Below are 21,954 nucleotides of genomic sequence, written 5' to 3' on the forward strand. Positions count from 1 at the left end.
GATCAACAAAACACCCAACTGTCTACGTGAACCTCAACTGCAGAAAGATAAAGTTTGAAGCACCATCAAGGAGAGAGAGAACTGTCGGTACTGAACGTCTGCAGTGAAGGCTGGAACAGATTTACTTCTTCTATCAGACATCTAACCTGGATTTAAATCATAATTGTGTTCATTTTTAGCCTGTATTTTAGTCGGGAAAAGTCCCGTCCTGTTCAGACAAAAAGTAAAACACAGAAGGACTTGAGATGTTTGTGACATGAATGAAATGTTTATACTCAGGAGAGAAAAGCATGTTTTGATATCAGAACTGAGACTTGAGTCTGGTGTCCTGAACCAGACCCAGCTCTACGGAGGTGTGTGTGTTGTTAAGTGTAGAATGTGTGTTTCAAGTATCCCACCAAGTCAGCAGGTGACTGGGGGTGGAGGGAGGCTCCTCAGAGGACAGGAAAACGTTCTTTAAACTTAAGCAGGTTGACCTGATTCTCTGTCTTGTATCGACAGACAAGATACGACATGTAAAGATGTCGCGTTGGACGCTCAAACTCAAGGCACTCTGAAACCTGACGGAAAACAACGCAGGCTCGATGAGACGAGGGGGGGCGCTGTAGAGCGGCTGTGGCCGTGACTCGCTCCAACACCGCGACCGCCGCAGGACAGCTGTCAATCAAGTTCATGCCACGCCCCCCTGGCAGCCTCCCTTTAACCAACTAGAGGCTCTGCTGGCTGGAGGAGGAAGACGAGGAGGAGGAGGAGTCAGCTACGATGGCGTGGAGCGTGATGCCACCGTTGTCTGTCTGCTGTCCGTCGCTGCCCGTCACCCAGGGGTGGACGAGGATCTGCTCCAGGGTTGGCCGGTCGGACGGCTGCTGGCTGAGACACCAGCCAATCAGCTGCTGGCACTCTGCGACAGAAACACGAGGAGGTGGATAAGAACCTCGACAGGAAATGACACACTACAGCACCAAAGAACAAACTCAAGGAAACTTCCTGTCTGATACAGCCACATCTCTCATAATCCAGTAAGCTTTTTTGGCCCTGAGCTGAGTCTTTCAGGCAGAGCCTCTTCCCTGGCAGTTAGACAAAGTTCGTGTTGAGTTTATATAGTTTTTCACACCAAACTGGGAAAATAATCTCTTTATGCAGCTGGCTTTGTGCTCCGGAGTATTCATGTTGAAACAGGAGAGGGACAAAAACAAACTGTTCCCACAAAGAGAAAACAGAACAAAGACAGGACTGTCCACATGCTTTTGTCCATATAGTGTATCTGCAGTAAATCTAAAACCTGTGATCTAAGCAGAGCCGACTCGTCACACTCGAACTGACCTGAGGAGATTTTGTGTCTGAAGTAGACCCGTCCTCTCAGGATCTCCTCGTCCTGTTCGAAGGGGATGTCCCCACACACCATGTCATACAGCAGCACGCCGAGCGACCACACGGTAGCTGAGCGGCCGTGGTACCGGCGGAACCGGATCCACTCCGGAGGACTATACACCCGCGTACCTGGAGGAGGAAGGCATTTGGTATTTTATGTATTCAACAGTGTACAACAGTCAACTGATTGAGGCTCATAAATGTTAACAGCAATTCCTGGGCTGCTGCAGTTGTCATGACAACAGAATCACAAAGGTGCAGTATGTCTGAGCGGCAACAGGACGTGACATCATCATCATTATGTTGCTTATTAGCGGCGGCTGCTGGTCACGAGAGCAGCCGATGTTTCTGGAAAACACTTCCTGAGCAGAACACAATGCTCATCTGTCCTCACCCAACATAACAGAACTGGTGCATTATGGGAAGGCCGCCACTTGTACCCTCACTAATATAATCCATCTTTCTAAAAAAGGATCCTTGTTGTCCACAAACGTCCCCACTTTGTTAAACATCCTCGCGTTCTAGAAATGTCCTCACTTTGTCAAAAGAAAAATCCTCACTACCCAAAAAATGTCCCCACGCTGTAAAACTTTAATTGGCCCTCACAAGGACAGAAGCACAAGAACACACACAAGCAAGTGAACGAGGACAGACGGACTGTTTATGTTCGTGTCATCTGAATTCACACATCCACATATTATGTCTTAACTTTTCAGACATTTTCAGATTGATTTCCAACCTTAAAAAGTCAAACCAACAGACAACAATTCCCTCTCTTCTTCCTGTCAATTTCTGCAGTTGCCATGACGACTGCACCAGTATAAAACAGTAATTAGACGGCAGCTTTGAGGCGACCGTTAGATGATCAGACTCACCATCGAACTCTGTGTAGGCGCCGTCTTTGAGGAGAGCCCCTGAGCCGAAGTCGATGAGTTTGATGTGTCCGGTCCTCAGGTCCACCAGCAGGTTCTCGTCCTTGATGTCTCGGTGGACGACGCCGCAGGTGTAGCAGTGACGCACGGCCTCCAGCACCTGCAGGAAGAAGCCGCGCGCCACCGCCTCGTCCAGCGCGCCGCGCTCTGTGATGTAGTCAAACAGGTCCTGCCCCGGCTCGGGACACTCCATCACCATCAGCCAGCCGTCCGCCCGCTCCCACCAGTCCAGCAGCCGCACCACGCCGCCAAACGCTCCGCCCACCTTCTTCAACAGCACGATCTCCAGAGGAACCACCGCGCCGCACTGAGAGTATCAAAGACAACATTTAAACTCACTGCCCACAAAGATTTGCTGATTCCAGCCTCTCGGTGTGAGGATTTAATGCTTTTATTTGTCATACATGACAGCAAACTGAACATATTTGGGTTTTGGACTGTTGATCAGACAAGACTATTGTCTGATCAAGACTATTCATTTAAAGACGTCATCCTGGTCATTTTTCCCTACTATCTGACATGTTATAGACAGACTGATTAATCAACAAAACAATAACAGGCAGATTCAACCACAATGAAAATAATCGTAAGTTGTATCTCTAAAATATTACATTTTTGAAGGAATGACAGACATAATGCCATAGAAAAAGATGAAGTACTGTACATTAACATTATACAATGTTGTTTCAGCTTTCACTTAATAAACAGAAATGTGTTTTAATTGTTGACCAAGCAAAATGTATTTTCAAGGTCAGTGAAAAACGTTTTCTTTGATGTTTCTTTAACCAACTTCTATTTTGTGTATATAGTGTGTTTAGTTTATTTTGTCTGTGCATGTTTTTTTCTTGTGCACAGGTCTCTGTTAAAAAAATGTGTTAATCTAAATGAAACTTGTTAATGTCTTAAAATTAATCAATAACTAACTAATAAAGCAGCTTAAGTGGTGATGATCAATCTGACATGAAGTAAAAATGCAGGTAAATCTCACCAGAGAGCCCCACTCAGTGACTCTGTCTCTGCACACATGCTTCACAGCCACCTGCATGTAAACATAAACACCATTAACATACAGCCTCCATACAGTTATATATATATATATTCCCTTTACATTGTATGTTATACAATGTAAAGGGAAGAATAGATTCTGTCTCTATGTTAATAAAAAACAGGAGCCAAAACACTAACTCTTCACAATAACTTGAAGCTTTTTGTTTGTCTTTCAATGTTTTCCTTTATGAATAAAAATGATTTTCCCACCAGTTTGGTGGATGAATATTACTAAACACGTAGCCACTTCCTGCTCCCAAAGAACATAAAGCGAAAAGGCAAGATTATTTTTCAATACAAGGAGAGAGTAAAGCATCAGAGACCACGTTTCTTTGTGAAAACAAAGACCACATGCCAAGCAGGACTGCCCTGCATCAAGCTGCACAGCTGACAACAGTACAACAGGAAGTAAAGGGAATAGACACTGCCTTCCAAATAAAAGCACAACATCAAACACCTGGGTTTTTGTTGGATACAGCAGCTGGGATAATGTGAATATGTTTTAATTTAGTCAGTCTAAATTACACTGGCAGTTTTATTGTGACAGAAATCACAGACATTTCGTTGAAAAATACGCGGTTTACATTTAATATAATCACAAAATATTTCAAGTCATGTTAACTATCAAAACAGTGAAACCAATGATTTGATGGCAGCAGGTACATTAGAGGACTGAGGACAGAAACTCACAGATCAACTGTGAATTCAACCAAACATCTTGAGTTACGCATAAACACACAAACTGACTCCTCCTATGTGTATTTTGGAAAAACAGAAATACTATCGAATCTCAAGCATGTTGCTTTTTCAGGAAGGAAAACAGCTTTAATACACACATTACTAATAAAAAAAAAATAACGTGGTGAGGCTGTCAGCTGCTGTTTCCAACGTCAAGAATGAACTAATCTTTTTTCATTACTTTAGTGCGGCTTTTATTCTAAAGGCAGGACCCGGAAACGCGGTCGCTTGCTGTGACGCTTGACGCTGCGAGCCGCGGCCATGTGCTGGGACCAAAACAAAGCAGCTCCCCGCTCTTACCGGCAGCCCGTCGGCCAGGCGGACAGCCGAGTAGACCGTGCCGAATCCTCCGCTGCCGAGCACCGAGCCCAGGTGGTACAGCTTCTCAAACGGCTGCTTCTCCGCTTTAGCTGAAAATACACCAAAAAATAAAATTAGGATTATATTCCACGGTGTTTGAACGGTTGAAACGCTGTAGTGTCGCGCCATGGTTGCGCCAAAATCTGACCCCTCCTCCAAAAAAAACGTCTCTACCGGTGTCCTGTTTTGTCCTCGACTTGTTGTTGTTTTGCATCATCAGGGTTTTAAAAAATAAACTTTAAAATACTTCCTTAATTCGCTCATAAAATACCCAAAAATCACTGAATACACGCGGCCACATAACCACATGTCCTCAGATGACTCCTGTTGTTCCAGTGTCAGCCGTTTAAAAATGGTGGACCGTCGATAGTATCATCATCATCATCTCCAATGTCAACTCTTTAAACGATGTTACGTGACTAAGGTGACAGAAACAGATGCAGTTTCAACAGAGGAGATAGCTAATTACAAAATAACAACATATTTTGGCACAAAACCTGGGCTTTCAAAATGGCCCCAGACTATTTTTAAAGGTCATACAGTAGCACCCATCCACTAATCGAGTATTGGATGGTAAATGTACGGATTTAAGGAATTATTTTCATTTATTCTGTAAAAATACCAAACTTGAAACGGTCCTAGCCTCTCCGATACGAAGATATGATGCTTTTGATGCCATCGGCTGGGTTCATTTGATATGATTATGTTTTTTAATAAAAGTAGCAAACATATACTTTACGCCGATACACGTGTTACATCGTATTATGCGACTCGTCAGATTCTATGACCTGATTAGGAATTTCAGTTTCGGTGTAATGTCCACTTGGGGTTAATGTTGTGATTAGGCGTCCCAGAGATGACCGGTTGAAGTTAGGTTAGGTACGGAGAAAATAATCAGGTCACAGAATACGATGTAACACCGGCATGTTGTCGTTAACATCGGTACCTTGTAGCTGGAGCTTCGCCGGCAGATCCATGCTGGACGGGATGTGAGAGAAGGAGCCCAGCTTGGAGAGCAGCATGCTGCTCGTCACTTCTCCCAAAAAAAACAAAACACACCCGGAAAATATTCACCTAATAAAGCTCAGATAATAACGGAGTCCTCGGCCCTTCTCACGGGCGACATGCGACAGAAAAACGATACAAATCCATCGGTAGTCCGGTCGCTTACACACGGGAAAAGTCCGACAGGTCCAGCATCCACAGAAGCGCGCCACTCTGTTTCTCTCTCCGCCGCTGCCAATATTTGCAAAAGATCACGCAGATCCTTCCGCGCCCCCCCGGTGAACATTAAATAACACAACAGAAGCTGCCAGTTCACACTCAAACTAAAACACCTGGATAAACAGCGATCTGACGAGTCGTATCGCTTCACGGTGAATTTTAAGTCGGTGATGTTAAAAAGGTGCGCTAAACCAATGAGAAAACACGCGGACTAGTTTTACGTAGTAGAACAGGCGCAGGGATTCAGAGAGGGTCACTCCGGCAGTGCTGCGGCTCATCAGGGATAAGAGAGGCTTCCCAATAATCACTCCAGAAAAATCTTCCATCCAAATAATAATAAAACAATAAAAACACACTTTTATCTCTCTATTTTATCTTAATAACGATAATAATATAAAGTTTTAAGAAATAGTATAACAGCAAATATAACAACCTGTATGATTAATTTTAATAATATTAACTGAAACTGAAACAATACTCTCTGTGTATATCGATCAATACCATCAACTATTTGGCTGTTCTGTTGTTCCACTGGAAGAGAACAAAGAAAAAGAGATTTAACTGAACCCACGTTCCCTCAGCCTGGCTCATCTACTGTACTTCAGTGGTTTCCTACATTTCCCAGAATGCCTGTCAAAAACACCCATACAACTGCTGTGAGACAGGTTAATGGGAGATACTCTTTAATCAATTAATCAATCTGAATTTGTTTCGTACTGGTTAAATTTTTATAATTCTCCTATTCCATAGACATACATTATATGTCATTAAACGCAGTACAAACTCAGTTCATATTTCAAAATGGTTAATATTAATAATAATAATAGTAACAATACATTTTATTTATAGAGTCCTTTTCAGGGTACCACACACTGTGGGTATGGAGGTATTGCACACTAACCCTAACCCTGACCAACTGTATATGAGCTTATTATGATGTTTGCTGTTTGCAGTGGAGCAGTATAAAGTAAGTATTGAAGTATAATCAGGAAAATGTACTTTAAGGGTTAAAAGTAAAAGTAGTGGGAAAATGTGACTGTTATACTATTATATGTTATATAATTATTATTACTCAAGCATTAATGTAAAAGCAGGATTTTACTGTTGTAGTTAGTGGAACTCATCGTAACTATCATTTATCGCACTAAAGATTATTTTCATTATAGATTAATCGGCTATTTGTTTGTTTGGTTTGTAAAAATTCTGAAAATAGTGAGAAAAGCCCTCACAATTTCCCAGAGCCCGAAGTGACACCCTCACAATGTTTGTTTTGTCCAACCGACAGTCCAAACCTCAAAATTATAACAAATAAATTTAAATAATTAAAAGTAAAAGCAGCAAAAATTTGTGAAGCTGGAACCATGAAATGTTTTTATATGAAAAATGACTTAAAAGATTATACATTTTCTATGGATAATAATCAATACTTTTCATATGTTTTGTGCAAAAATCACAAACCATAACCTTCAGCCGGTCGTACAGGTCAAAGCATCAGCGCAACATTCCCACAATCCTCTCTGTCTGTTCACAAACTGCTGGAGCCGGTGGGATTGTTTTGACTGAGGAGGCATGCAGCGGCCAGATCACATGACCGGCTGTATTACTGCCCCAAATCTAGGTCAGCCCCTCCTCCTCTCTCACTGTAAGTGAATGTCAAGAGACAGATCGACAGAAAACAGATTTAAAGATACAAACAGAGAACGGCTGTTGTTCGTCAAACTGATCTGAGCTCAAATCCACTCACAGAGACTCGCCTGATGATCAAGAGATTAGACATCCTGTAATCGCACCGTCTATCCATTAAATATAATCAAGGACTTTAAAGGAAAAGTTTGACATTTCGGGAAACTTTTTATCTTAACATCTAACTCTCGAGAGGTGGATGTGAAGATTGATACTACTCTCATGTTTGTTCGCTAACTGTAGTGCTCCAGCTAGCAGCTAGCAGCTTAGCTTAGCGCAAAGACTGGACACAGGGGGGGAAACAGCTAGCCTGGCTCTGTCCAAAGATAACAAAAGCCTACCCGCACCTTCAAAGCTAACTCAGTAACACGTTATTGCTTTTTTAATCTGTATTTTAAGTATTTTAAGTATTACAATTCTGTGTTACAAGGGGGTTTTGAACTGGACTATTTCTTGGCTGGGAGCGGCAACTTCCTGGAGTCTCCTGCTACTAGCCCATAAAACAGCAAATTGTAAAATTTGAAAACAAGATATAATCTGTTAAATATTGAGCTTCAGAGGTGGTATAAAGTGTTTTTTATTACGATTTGATGGAGCCAGGCTAGCTGCTCCCGCCTGTTTCCAGTCTATATGCTATGCTAAGCTAAGCTAACCGGCTGCTGGCTTCATATTTATCGTACAGACATGAGAGTGGTATCAATCTTCTCATATCTCAGAAAGCGAATGAGTAATTACTGGTTTTGATAAATAAACCTAACTTTACGATACTTATTGACTGTGAACTATTTTATGGCATAGAGGCAGAAAATCAGTGACCATATTGAATTATTGCCAAATGTAAAAGTATTGGGATTTTTTTCAAATGTTATTTTATGTTATGAGTTTAGTAACTGTGAGAAAATATGTTTTTTGTGTTTTGATTGAACTGATCCTTCAAGTTTGCAGCAGCAGATATCAGTAACCTTGTGTTCAGTTGTTGACCTCTTGTCCACAACATGAATGTGACTCAGGTCATTTGTTCTTTTCTATTTTTAGCTGCGTCTATTTTGAAAGCTGTAAAAAAAACTGAGCCTCCCTGAAGAGTGAAGCTGCTTCATACTGAGTCACTTCTCTCCAGCTGCACTTCCAGACTTTTGGAAACACTCGAACCTCTCACGTGTCTTTTTCATGAAGGATATTTTCTCGAGCGTCTCTCACAGAGAATAGTAATGTCAGAGGACAGCAGCAGCTGTGACGGTGCAGACAAAAGATATCTGCCATGCTGTGCCTCTGGTTTGGTCTCGGCTAAGTTAACTATCGTGGTCGGAGACACTCACTTCTCGGAGGAGAAGATGTTACTCGTTCAGAGTTGTGACTATTTCCGAGCTCTGTATCGCTCTGGGATGAAGGAGTGTCGGCAGGAAGAAATCCACCTCAAGTCTCTGCGTGCTCGAGGCTTCCTTATCGCCTTGGCGGTTTTACGAGGTGATGCGCCCGTCCTGGATGGCGACGACATTGTTGAGGCCATCGAATGCGCTGCTTTCTTGCAGGTGGCGGCGCTCACTAAGTATCTCATCAACCTCATTGACTCTGACAACTGTTTGCTGATGTATCACACCGCTGCAACCTTTGGCCTCATGGAGCTTTACCACGCTGCTGCGCTGTTTATCCGAAATATGTACACCGACCTGGAGGCGGAGGTTAGGAAAACCTTACCGTCTGAGCTGATCTCCTACGTGGAGTCTTTGACCCCGAGTGTTTTCGTGGCTGTGGGGGCCCATGTGACCTGCGGTGTGGAGGACACTGTCCATGCTGCCTCCAGGACGGTCTGCTACCTGGATGAAACTGGCAATAATTGGAAAGTATTGACAGATCTTCCGCTACAGGCCAGCACCTCCATGGCTGGAGTGACTGTTTTAGACAATAAACTCTACATCGTCGGGGGAGTTCATGGACTTCATAAACAAGTTGTGGACTCTTGTTTCTGCTACAGTGTTGAAAACAACAGCTGGAGCAGGATCTCCAGTCCGGCACAGCTGCGATACAATCTCAGCCTTGTGGGTGCAGACGGTCGGCTTTACGCCATCGGAGGAGAATTCGGGCGAACAGTGATGTCATCTGTGGAAATATATGACGTAAAGACCGGAAGGTGGGCGTTTGCTTCTCACTTACCTCGACCGGTGGCAAGCCCAGCGTGCACCAAAGCAATGAGCAGGATATTTGTGTGTTTATGGAGGCCGATGGAGACCACAGAGATCTACGAGTATGTCTCAAGAAAAGACGAGTGGCGGCTTGTTACCACGCTGATCAGGCACCAGAGCTACGGCCACTGTATGGTCGGCCACAGGGACAACCTGTACGTGATGAGAAACGGGCCGTCAGACGACTTCCTGAGATGCCTGATGGACTGTTATAATCTGACCTCGGGCCAGTGGTCGTCTCTGCCCGGACACTTTGCCAACAGCAGAGGTTCTCTGTTCACAGCTGAGGTGAGAGGCGACTCTGTGCTCACGCTCAACAGGAGCGTGACTCTGGAGTACGCCATCGACGGTAAAACCTGGAAGCCCCGACGGCAGATGAAGGGTTTCCCCAGAAGCGGATCTGTGTGGACGTTTCTGCTCCGGCTGCCAGACGCTCTCATGCTGTAGTAATGGCTTCATTTGCTCTGGGATTTATTGTATTGTGAACATCTTTTTACTGTCAGACAAGTATTTTCAATAAATTTAAAGGTTAATTCCTCCGAAACTTTGTCCATCATTTCTATCAGATGATAATGTTCTCATCAAGCTATTTGATGAGATCTGGGAACTTGGTGGCGTCTATGAAAAGAAGTCAGAAGGGGTTTTATGTCAAAGTCTGTTTGTGCTTGGGTTTAGGGTGAAGTTGGGTTTAAGTTAAGGTAAAGGAAAACACACATGGGAATGAAACTTGGACACAACAGAGGCCCCGTTTACTCTTGTCATTTCAAATGTCTGGTATCCGGATGAAATCTAGATGAGATTTGATCAATTTTACACTCAGCCACATATATCTCAAATCTAATCCACATGCAATGCAATCCGTCGCGGTATTTCCGGACCACATTGAAATCAGGATCTACCCATTACCTCCACCCTCTGGTCCGGGCCAGACGGCAAATTTGAGTGTAACTTCAGCAGCCATTATCACAGACAACAGATCCTGTGATCAGTTACTGATGTAGTTACAGTTGGGAGGAGTAAAGATTATGTATGCCTCTTGGAGAGACGGATGCTTTTACACATTTTCAGCATCTGGCTGGATTGCGTCTCAAACCACCTCCCGAGGTGGTTTTAATTGGATTTCAATCCATCCTTAATGCTTTTTCGATGCAATTACACACACGTTTTTTTTCATATCAGATTTCTTTTTGATCTGCCCATGATACATAAAGTGTAAATGGGTTCAGAGGCAAGACACATGATCAGTCACCTGCACACTGTAAACCTCCAAGTTAGACAAAGTTATTTGGAAAATAAAGGAAAGGTGAAAACCAACAGTAAAATTATTATGCAAACGTGGGATATTGTGCCAGCGAGTTAGAAACACTCATTCCACATTTTTGACTGTTAAAGGTCATTGATTAACATCAGAAACGTTTGAAAACAAAGCAGAGAAACAGGGTGATATTTTTCATTATGGTCAGTTGAACAATAATTTTTCATCTAAAACACAAAATCTTGAATTAAATGTTTGACTAAAGCTATAATTTATATAATAGAAATCCGTCACTTTAGGGGAATTTTAAGATAAAGAATTAAAGAAATGATTTGTTTGTCCTCCATCATCATCAGGATATGTTTTATAAATGTTAATGTGATTCATCTCATAGAGTCAGTGTGTCTCTCAGTGCTGCTGGCTTCATGTGAACTCCAGTGTTTGTCCTCACACAGAGCTTCTGTTTCCTGCAGCAGCCTCTGTTTCCTCTTGGCACAGAGCGATGATGACGATGGAGGTTAACGGCAGTCAGAGCCAGGCACCACGGGCAGCTGGGCGAGACGCCAGCACCAGGCAGCGATGCTAAATCTGACCCAGAATAAGGCGAGTGGCCGGGGTCAGGCCGGGACGCGGCGCTCCGGCCGACGCCCTCCACAACCTCCAGCTTGCCAGGAAGCAAAGCTCTGACTTAGTGATGGATGAGCGTCTATCTGAGGACATTAATCAGGTTATCTGAGTCTGACCACATGATGTGAGGGTCTGCCGTCTGCTTCGCTGCCCTTTACGGTTAAAACTCACTTTCAAATGATCTGCGTTTGTCAAACCTGCTTCACCTTATTTAAAAAAAAAACAAAGTACATTGACTCAAAGACTGTACTTAAGCAGTTTTGAGATACTTTATTTGAGTGTTTCCATTTTATGCTACTTTATACTTATCTCCAAATCACTACATTCAAGTCAAATATTATTTTATTTACTCCACTACATGTATTTTAAAGCTTTAGTAACTAGTTACTTTGCAGATGCTGATCATTAATACAAAATATAATAAACTAATAAATGATTATGTATTAATATAGATTTAGCAGTATATAAAGTAGTAATAATAAACTCCACCTGTACTCCTGCAACATTAAAGTGATTTTTACTCATGAATCCATCAATAATCGTAATTTACGATATTCTGCCATTCTGTACAATACGTACTTTTACTTTCTGTACTTTAATTATATTTTGATGACAATACTAGAATGCAAGAATATTTCTACACAGTGGTATTGCTACTTCTACTAGAGGGAAAGATCTGAATACACCACTGTCCCCCCCCCCCCCCCCCCCCAAAAAAAGATCCAGTTTAAGAGATTTGCAACTCGACCACAAAATCAGTGTGTAGCAAATGAATTGGAACATTCTGTTCAGACAATCTGCTGCAACATAGATTTCAAATATATTCAAATATAAATATATATATATATATTCTGAGAGAGATTCTTGGTGTCCAGCCTCAAAACAGGAAGTGTGACGGTAATGTTTGGCTCTTCTTCCTTTACTATTTCAGGACAAAGACTTTCCAAGCTGTTAAAAAACAAGAGAATTACCTCTGTGGAAAACACTCAGAGCGTATATATTTGTTTTGATTGCAGGCCGAGGTCAGAGAGGTGACACACGCTTTATGATCTATGTGTTTATATGCAGTGTGTTTTTATCCAACCAGCACTGCAGAGGAAGTAGGTCAGTCTAACTATAGCCTTCACACACACACAGACTGGTGGTCTGAAGTGGTGATGTCATTGTTGCCGTGGCGCCGCTGACCCCACGGCAGCCCCTGATCTTCACCCTGACGTCTCAGGCGAGCTTGGCCTCTAACTGTGCTGCTGTCACGATGAAGCAACCCCTTAAAATGTGCAGATAATCACCAATCGTGTGACGTAGCAGTAGGCTGCTAGGCTAGTTAGCTAGTGCCAACATCCAATTCATATGACTTCAAGTTTAACATAATACACATGCGTTTGGCATGACATGATTTAGAAGCCAACACTTACCATTTGTACAAACGTAAACTACCATCCAGTTTGTTTAATACATGACGCGATAGATTCAGAGCATTCCACACCAGCAGCAGCCATCTTGGTTGTTGACGAAAATGGGGACAAAACACAAGTCTCCATGAGGTAAATCATTCAATTTTAGGGTGAAGACTTGGTTTAAGCGGAGGGAGTGAGTGTAAGGTTAGGTTTAGGTTAAGGTTAGTAGTGGTTATGGATAGGGTAACTCTCCAGGAAATGAATAACGGAGAATCAATGTACTGTCCTCTGAAGTGATGGAAACACGACTGTGTGTGTGTGTGTGTGTGTTTTTAATCTGGGTAAAATGGGCTGACTTGTTTGCAGGAAGTCATCCAATAAAGCCTGAAGCTGAGGCAATGACACAGTTTGACCACTGACCTCTGAGACGAACTCGACAGAAAAAACAAACTTTAGATTATTTTTATTTGGTCTTAAAAGTTTCCTTTTATACTTAAGTAAATTCGGTGATATCTGCAGACAAGCTGCCGTCTCTGGCTCTCTCTTTAAAACCTTTAGTTTTATATAACAAGAGGTGATATACTTTAGAAGTAAAGAGGCTCATCCATCAGGAGATACAACCCACCCCCCACCAACATCTCCTCTTTACAGCCTCCAACACAACGACGAGTGTTGTCTCCGAATCACCAGCGTGCAGAGGTCAGACTTTCAGACTTTCAGTCCGTAAATGGTCGTCTCTCTCAGTGGGGCAAAAGAGCCCATATATAGACTGTGGAGTGAGGCAACATGAAGTTGGTCCTCTTTAAACAAATGTGGCATTAAGGAGACTCAATGGTGTGTGTGTGTGTGTGTGTGTGTGTGAGTGTTAAACTGGTTACTGTTAAACGTTTCACAGCAGAGTCCACTCATGATAAATATGAATGTTTTAAGTTTATGAAATCTTATTGTTTGTCATTTTGGGTTTTGGGAAATGATTTGTTTAATTAGATCTCATATCTCCCCGTTAAATATGAGGCTACCACCAGCAGCTAGCTAGCTTAGCTTAGCATAAAGTCTGTAAACAGAGGGACACAGTTAGGCTCTGTACAAACGTAACAAATCCACCTACCAACACGTCTAAAGATCACTAATTAACAAGTTATATCTCGTTTGTTTAATCTGTACAATAACCGTTGTAAAAACAACAAATTATGGTTTTATATATATATATATATATATATATATATATATATATATATATATATATATATATATATCAGCCAGGTTAGACATCCTGGAGTCATCACCATGAGACTGAGGCATCCAGACTCCAGCAAGTTACTGTACTCAGTATCCAGCTCTTTTATACTTTTACTACACTGCAGTATTGTTACTTTTACTTAAGTAAATGATCTGAGTACTTCTTCCACCACTGATACTAGGGTATTTGGGTTGTGTGGTTGCTGAGATGTGGCTTGGGCATTGCTTGGTGGTTGTCACAAGATGGTTGCAAAAACTGTTGCTAGGTGGTTGCTAGGGTTTGTTCTTTCTTTCTTTCTATTTTCCTTCTTTCCCCTTCTCTTCTTTCTCTTTGCTCTCCCTCTCTCATAGATATTATAAGTGCAGCTGTGAATTCGGCCAGTGTGTCCTCAGTTCACCTCTCTGCTGCTTCAGCATCATTGTGTCCTCTCATTGGTCTTACAGAGGAACACACACACACACACACACACACACAGTTTACAGTCATTATAAGACATCAGTGTAAAAATCACACATCACACATTTCGTTGTCTCTTTCCTCCCTCCTCCCTCTCCTTCTCAGCTCCTCTCCTGCTCCTGACAGAGTGATGTATGATGTCAAATGGCTTCTTATATACATTTTTATATGTCTACAAATCAAATAATTTAAATCTCAGTGTGTACATTTCTTAAAACTGAAATTCAGTGATGCGAAAAAAGAGAGGAATGGCAACAAGTAGAGAAAAATTGAGAACCTGTCGACCTCTCCACCAAAGCGAAGAGGCATGCCCCCTCTACTGTCCCCTGCTGGACAGAAAAGGAAGTGTAGGTCATTACAGCAGGACTGTGATGCTGTCAGATGGATAAGAGAAGTGGGAGAAGAAGTACTTTATTTTTTACTTAAGCAAAAGTAGACAAAGAGACAAACAGTTTCTTAGTGTGTGTTACATAGTCTTATGTTTTTAGTGACTTGTAATTATTTACCCATTTCTCATTTGGATCATTTTGAATTTAACTTTCCAGGTTTTTAGATAACTGTAATATTTCTGCCTCCACCCTGATACAATGGAAATGTAACTTAGTTTGTGCTTCTCACAGCCTTGAAAATTACATTTATAAAAAAAAAAACAACCTCCTCTTCGTCTGCTGTGTGTGTGTGTGTGTGTGTGTGAGAGAGAGTGTTTGTGTGTGAATTTGGGCGAGCCAGTGTGTCCTCAGTTGACCTCTCTGCTGCTTAAGTGTTATCATGCACTCAATAAGTGTTCAAACAAATCTTTACAGTTTTGTTTTACAATGGGTTTTCCCCTTTCGCCCTTTGCTTTGTCCACCTAATAAACTGTTATCTCCAATGTGCATAGAGTGTACAGAACGTGTTATTGAAGCAGCTGTAAAGATTTCAACCTTTCACTTACAGAGCTCACTGCACCTCTTCATAGCACAGTCAGCAGACAGAACATTGAGAAACACATTTCAGTGATAACTTTTCCTTAATTTTTCTCGTCGATTCACTAACGTCAAGATGATTGATAGGGAAGTTGCTCTTGAGGCGCTGTCCGTGCTCTGCAACGCCACCGTCACGTCTGTTCAGAAGCAAAGATCGGAGATCAGAATCAGAATCTCCTCAGGGTCCTGGAGGAGTACAGGTCCTGAAGAGATGGGAGGTTGCAGCCGATCACCCTCTCTGCAGAGCGGATGATACGCTGCAGTCTGCGTCTGTCCTTGGTGGAGGCAGCAGCGTACCAGACGGTGATGGAGGAGGTGAGGATGGACTCTATGATGGCGGTGTAGAAGTGAACCAGCATTTTTTGTGGCAGGTTAAACTTCCTCAGCTGCAGAAGTACATCCTCTGTTGGGCTTTCTTGATGAGGGAGCTGATGTTCAGCTCCCACCGGAGGTCCTGGCTGATGATGGAGCCCAGGAAACGGAAGGACTCCACAGTGTCCACTGGAGAGTCACACAGGGTGATGGGGGCGGGTGGGGCTGCGCTCTTCCTGAAGTCTACAACCATCTCCACTGTCTTTGAAGCGTTAAGCTCCAGGTTGTTGCTGTTGCACCAGGTCACCAGGTGGTCAATCTCCTGGTTGGGTCTTTGGAGGACGAAGGTCCAACCTGTCTGTTCGCCAGCTCATCCCTACCATCTTAGATGCGGAACAGACCAGGTAAGTAATAAAACAGCTTTTAGATGATGTTTTTGACTACAGCGGTGTTCAAGTGGAGTGACACAGACCTGAAGTCCCTTCATGCAGAGGAGATCAGATGAATGAAACATGGGGCAGAAATGAACAAGAGTCTACAGCAATGTGCACGCTGATGTTTAGCAGGTATAATGTTTACCATGTTCATCTTAGTTTAGCATGTCAGTGTGGTAACATTTGTTAAACACAAGTACAACTGAGGCTGAATGTTTTTGAATGTTTTGCAGGTATTTGGTCATAAACCAAATTAAAATCTTAACCTGATGAAAAGTTGAAGGATCACCAAAGTTATTACAATTCATCCTGAGGAAAACATGGATGTGTGAACAGAATTTTGTGCCCATCCATTTTGTAGATGTTGAGATATTTCACATGAGAAAACTTTGACCGGGTGGTGTTAGATTAAAAGTCAGCAGATCGGCAAAGTAATTGGGATTCATCCTATGGGTAACATGAATGTCATTTAATGTATTAAATTTAATAAATTCCATTTAATAGTTGTTGAGATATTTCAGTCTGGACTAAAGTGGTGGATCGACCGACTGGCTGACATTGCCACAGTGCTAGCATTGCAAAAAAGATAACATTTTCTGAAATGGGTGAAAATGGAGTGAAAAAATAAATTGACAGTCTAAACAGTCTGTGGTTCAACTGTTGCTTGTTTTAAAGACTTGAAGAGACTCTTGCTGACCTGGGCCATCATCATTAGCTCATTATCTTGCACTGTGAGACTATGAGTGTTTATTATCTGCTGTGTATTTCCTCAACAGCCAGGCTTCAAAACCTGCCATCAACTACGGTCATGACGAATTCCGTAGGTTGGCAGCAGTTGACTCCCCCCCATTTGATCTCCAGGAAGACGGAAAGACAGGAAGGCTTTGCGTCATTGACGAGGGTGAATTCTTTGACCCGCGATATGACTGTGATTTCACCAACATGACAGACACAGACACACATTACAGAGGAGGAGAGGTGTACGAACGCCCCTGTGGCTGGAGCCGCTTTGCCCTAAAGGTGCCATTTGCCTTTTTATTTTTTATTTTACTCAAATGAACATGAACATGAAACTTTATTATAGCACCATCTCAAACTCACAGTTCAAAATGGGCAGCTGTGCCAGATTTTTGGCTTTTGTTGAATCTTTGTTAAGACCATAGACTGTATGTAAAGATGAACGACATGACAGCTCCCCAAAAGTGAAGCCAAAACAAATTCATCTGGTCAAAGACTCTCATGACACGCTGGCACCCTGTTGCTGTTTGCAATAAGTTCCAATTACTAATGCTCGCCTATAGATTGGCTACTAGCACCAAACCCACCTACGTGAATTCCCTCATCCAGGTTTATGAGCCTTCTCATTCACCATGATCTGTAAATGAATGATGGCTAGTCCTACCGTCACTGCAAAGAAAGAAATGTCAATCTAAACTCTTCTCCTGTGTGGTCCCTCAGTGATGGAATGAGTTACCGAACTCAATTCAGTCAGCAGAATCCCCTTCTGTCGTCAAAAATAGCTCATTATGCTTTCTATATATATATATACAAGTCTCTGCTAAATGAATAAATGTAATGCAAAGATAGCCATCATAAAACTGAAAAATATAAAATATAGATTTCTCCCTTTTAGTTTCAGATTTTTTTCTCAAAGGGGAACACAGGACATGTGATTTACAGAGCAGACATTTATGATGTAGCAGGAAAAAAAAAAGCAATTTAATTTCAGTTGGACTTCCAAGACTCAATTGGAACTTGAGACTTGACTTCGGACCTGACATGAGACTTAATTTGAGACTTGCCTGTCTTGACTTAAGTCTTGAGACTTGTGAAATCATTGATTGCTGATTGTTTGACGTCAGGTCCTGGATAAGTACCCAGATGGAAACAGCTGGCTGGGAAAACAAAGGTCCAGCACAGATTCAGTGGCAGGGGAGTGGCCGGTGTCCTACCATGGGACATCTGTAGAAAGTGCTGGATAGATCTTCAAGGGATATTACAAGGTTAACTTTTATCTCCATTATCTGAAACACAAGTTCAGTACACATGAAGAAAATACATGATCAGCTGGATTGTTGTAAAATTGTTGATGATTTGGGATGGATCCAAAAGGCTTCGTCAGTTCTCCAGAAAACACATGACAAACTTGGTCCTGATTGGCTGCCCTTTCTAAACGATTTTTTAAAAAAAACATATGAAAACAAAATCATCACATTTAAAATAATTAGACTTCTACATTTATTATCTCCCAATATTTCAAATGAATGTCTTAACCACAGAGAGACCACAAATGGCCATAATGTGGTCAGTTTCAAGTCAATGCAAACAGGTTGAGAAGTACTGATTTAAATCTTTTATTAAACAGCCAGGTGTGAACGATTCATATGGCCAGGGGGTTTATTCGACACCATTCATTGCTGAGGCGAGACGCTACGGCAAAACTTTCACCTCCAAGAAGACGGGCAAGAGTTACCGAGTAGTTGTGCAGAACCGGATTAATCCGGCGTTCCGGCAGAAGGTCAACAAGGACAAGTACTGGTTGGTTCCCATCCCGAGTGGAACTTCAGATGAAGACGTGCAGAAGATGGCAGAGAGGGCCATTCGTCCTTACGCACTCCTGTTGAAGGAAGCAACCTTTGGCTAGTGATGTCTTCTCCGTCACCTTCACTTCCTGCTGTCCCAATAATGTTCTTTTTAATTTTTGACATTAACATCACAATCAAATACCTCTATGTACAACATATGTAATGTATGCACCATTTTAGAACGTATGCATGACTTCCAGTTTAAATTTATGACCTTAAACATCTGTTCTGTCACTGATGTCAATGTCAAAAGTCAAGAAAACTTTCTTTCCTGCAAATTTGAGGGCATAGGTTTCAAAGAGTATAACATTAGTAGGCTATGAGCTGTGTGTGATTTCATATAACGTAAATTCAACATATTGACCCAGGGAAACATGGCTGATAACTAATAACAAGAGAATATTAAGCTGGGGAACATAGGACCATGGACGCATACATACACTCCCAATGAAACCAATGGAATGAAGGAAATCAATCTATAAACTGATACGTGATTTAGAAAATGATGAGAAGGAATATAATGTATACAGATTTGGGCTAAAACATTCAATAAAATAATATCCTAAAATCCCATGAGTATGGTCTTTTTAAAATGTAGCTTTACCACTCCCCATTTTGTTTGAATTTCTTTAAAAGAACACACAGTCAGCCTCAGTCCTGATGGTAAGTGGTGCACCCTCCTTTGTGTCTCTTTGTTGTGAATGAGACCCCCCCCCCCATGTCCAACAGCACCCACAACACCCCATCAGAATAAGCAGACAATGACGTACGACGGCCATGAATATTAAATGTCTGAATACATTTTAAAGCAGCTGAGCATTTCAGTCTCCTTCCCATAGTCTCTGTTGTCATTGACTTAATGTGTGTGTGTGTGTGTGTGTGTGTGTGTGTGCGCGTGGACAGCCGGCAAGGCGGTGAGGAGGCGCGGCTGGAGACATTTCTCACCAGGCCGGAGACAGCTGATCTTTGACCTCTTAACTAGTCTCAATATGTTTTTTTCACATTGAGTTGTTATTAGCATGATTAGCGTCATAGCATCCAGGACGCTGCTGGTAGCTAATGGTCGTTCATCATCAGAGCGTGTTGTTTAAAGATAAACTGCTGAAATAAATCAGGATGATTTACAGAGACACACATTTATAGCTGTTATCATGGAGCGTCTGGTTGGAGGGAATAAAGAGTAAAACATCAGTTTGAGTTTCCTCTTTCTCTGCGCTGGTCTACATGTAGGTTTGCAAGCAGCTAACTAGTGTATGTATGAAAACAGTGAATTCTCTGTAGCTGCTAATATCCTGATGAAATGTTGCTGCAGAACTCAATTTGAGGGTATTTTTTTTCTTTTTGACGGAGCTAGGCTAGCAGATTCCCCCCGCTTCCAGTCTTTGTGCTAAGATAGGCACTTATTCTCTAAGGCTTCTCCTTGATCTGCTGTGGCTTTGATTGTACATGTGAATAAATGTAAAAGTAAACACGTCCTGGACCTGTTTCTGTAACGCCTTTTCAAACTAAATGTTATTTCTACGTTATTTGTCTGTACTCAAAATCTAAGTGACCAATAAAATGGCAGAAAATGACTGATGACCAGGTGAATCTCGATGGATCTATTGATGAAAGTGCTGCTCTCTTAGTTCTAAGATGAATCCGAAATACAGAATCCAGTTGAGGAGGTAAACTCAGCAATACTTATATTTTAGTTACGGTCTGAAAAACAAGACAAGACTCAGAAGAACCAAAGGAACCACAGTGCAGGTTACATGTTCATGTTTTGGCCCCTCATACAGTCAGAGGGCCCTCGAAGGACAGATGGATGTTTCAGTGCTGACTGACAACCACACGACGACACTTTGTTGTTGTGCGCTCGGTTGGGTAAGAGCCACCCTCCCACCTCCCCATTCTCTTCAGAGGTCAAAGGTCAGAGGGCGTGTGGGGTCGTCTAGAGACATGAGACTGACTTTAATTTCCATCAGCATCATATATTCATTTATTCACACATATATCATCTGTGTGGATTCATCATTTCATTCATTTGTTTTCTGTTATTTATGTAATGAATCATTATTTTTATTCATTCCTATTGTCTAGTTAATTCAAAGAAGTTTTTTTTTCAGTCAATCACCAGTAAGAGGAGCCATTATCCTGATAATAACTAACACATAAGTATTATACAAAATATTATAGAGACATTACAATAAAAATTCACTGTGAAAAAGTGTAGATTTTTGTTTTTTTTATTGCATTGCAAAAATTGATTGAATTATTGATAACAAATAATAAATAATTCAATAACAGGAGGGAGAAGCTGCATCCACAACCAATCACGATGAAGCAATATTCAAATTTTTCGTATTTCAACCGGCACAGTTAAGTTTTCTTTGCCTTGCAGTGGGATTGTCACCGTGTTATGCTTTTGGAAGATGAACAGGTGGTGGAATTAGGTCAGACAATAAGTTCTTAACACTCAAGAGTCCTTCATCACATCACCGAAACCCCGCACTGGTCATCCTCACCTTCATTAGAGGTAAATAAGCAGCATTATGATCTCATACAGAGCCACATTAGAAGGGATTATGTAAATTACACAAGGTGTCTGTGTGGGGATTATTTTAGGAAGGAATTTAAATTAATAACTAAATGTCACTATTTACACACAGACATCATACAGAGGCTACATACAACTCTCATCCCCTTCAAAAAAAAAGTCATAATGTGTAACTTTGTGTTGGCAGTGGAGCTGATCATTGCACCGCTCAGCCTATTGTAGCCTATATGATTATTACACAGTCTACAGACCATCTGTCAACATGGTGAACTGGGTAGTGAAGGTTCACATAGACACTAGTTCTCCTCAAAAAATCATCAAAATGTATTTTTCCACTTTGTCGCTCCCTCGAGGTGCGTGCAGTGGTCTCTCAAATAAGTTTAAAAACATATCAAAATCGATGCAGCAGGACCAATATCATCTTTTTTTTTATTTCATGCCCACTTCTTCATTGTCAAAACCAGGGGCCTACATTACCCACGATGCAACTCAGCCGCCAACAGTTGGGAAGCCCAGCATTTTTCTGCTTGAACCCCCCCCCCACAATGTGGACACATAGCCTGAAGGCAGTGGTAGAATGAACTATATTAAGGTACTTTTACTTTTTTT

The 21,954-nt window shown here is 41.8% G+C and overlaps 2 protein-coding genes and 1 pseudogene across 3 annotated transcripts; 2 read left to right on the forward strand and 1 right to left on the reverse strand.

Annotated features, from left to right (window-relative positions):
- Positions 1 to 707: 707 nt before the first annotated feature.
- LOC139286221 (serine/threonine-protein kinase pim-3-like) lies at positions 708 to 5,470 on the reverse strand. Of its 2 annotated transcripts, none has more exons than XM_070906957.1 (6): positions 5,395 to 5,470; positions 4,389 to 4,492; positions 3,292 to 3,342; positions 2,247 to 2,610; positions 1,324 to 1,500; positions 708 to 901 (listed from the first exon to the last, which is right to left on the reverse strand). In XM_070906957.1, exons 1-6 carry the CDS (start codon positions 5,468 to 5,470, stop codon positions 708 to 710), a joined length of 966 nt encoding a protein of 321 aa, XP_070763058.1. The 2 variants fall into 2 exon arrangements, with proteins under 2 accessions (XP_070763058.1, XP_070763057.1); XM_070906956.1 differs by having other exon boundaries at positions 4,389 to 4,498.
- Positions 5,471 to 8,563: 3,093 nt separating this feature from the next.
- Positions 8,564 to 10,072, forward strand: kbtbd13b (kelch repeat and BTB domain containing 13b). The gene has a single exon (XM_070906955.1). It carries the CDS (start codon positions 8,564 to 8,566, stop codon positions 9,980 to 9,982), a length of 1,419 nt encoding a protein of 472 aa, XP_070763056.1. The 3' UTR covers positions 9,983 to 10,072.
- Positions 10,073 to 15,551: 5,479 nt separating this feature from the next.
- Positions 15,552 to 18,865, forward strand: LOC139286217 (uncharacterized; annotated as a pseudogene).
- The last annotated feature ends 3,089 nt before the right edge of the window (positions 18,866 to 21,954 follow it).

Source organism: Enoplosus armatus, chromosome 6 (genome assembly GCF_043641665.1).
Source record: "Enoplosus armatus isolate fEnoArm2 chromosome 6, fEnoArm2.hap1, whole genome shotgun sequence".
NCBI classification, from domain to species: Eukaryota; Metazoa; Chordata; class Actinopteri; order Centrarchiformes; family Enoplosidae; genus Enoplosus; species Enoplosus armatus.

Bases quoted from the DNA above. Each gene is read 5' to 3' on its own strand.
- kbtbd13b (XM_070906955.1), top strand. From the start codon at position 8,564: ATGTCAGAGGACAGCAGCAGCTGTGACGGTGCAGACAAAAGATATCTG.
- LOC139286221 (XM_070906956.1), bottom strand. From the start codon at position 5,470: ATGCTGCTCTCCAAGCTGGGCTCCTTCTCTCACATCCCGTCCAGCATG. The intron at 1,501-2,246 runs GTGAGTCTGATC...TTCCTCCTCCAG, and splicing joins CGCCTACACAGAGTTCGATG to GTACGCGGGTGTATAGTCCT. The intron at 902-1,323 runs GTCAGTTCGAGT...TTTCTGTCGCAG, and splicing joins CAGACACAAAATCTCCTCAG to AGTGCCAGCAGCTGATTGGC.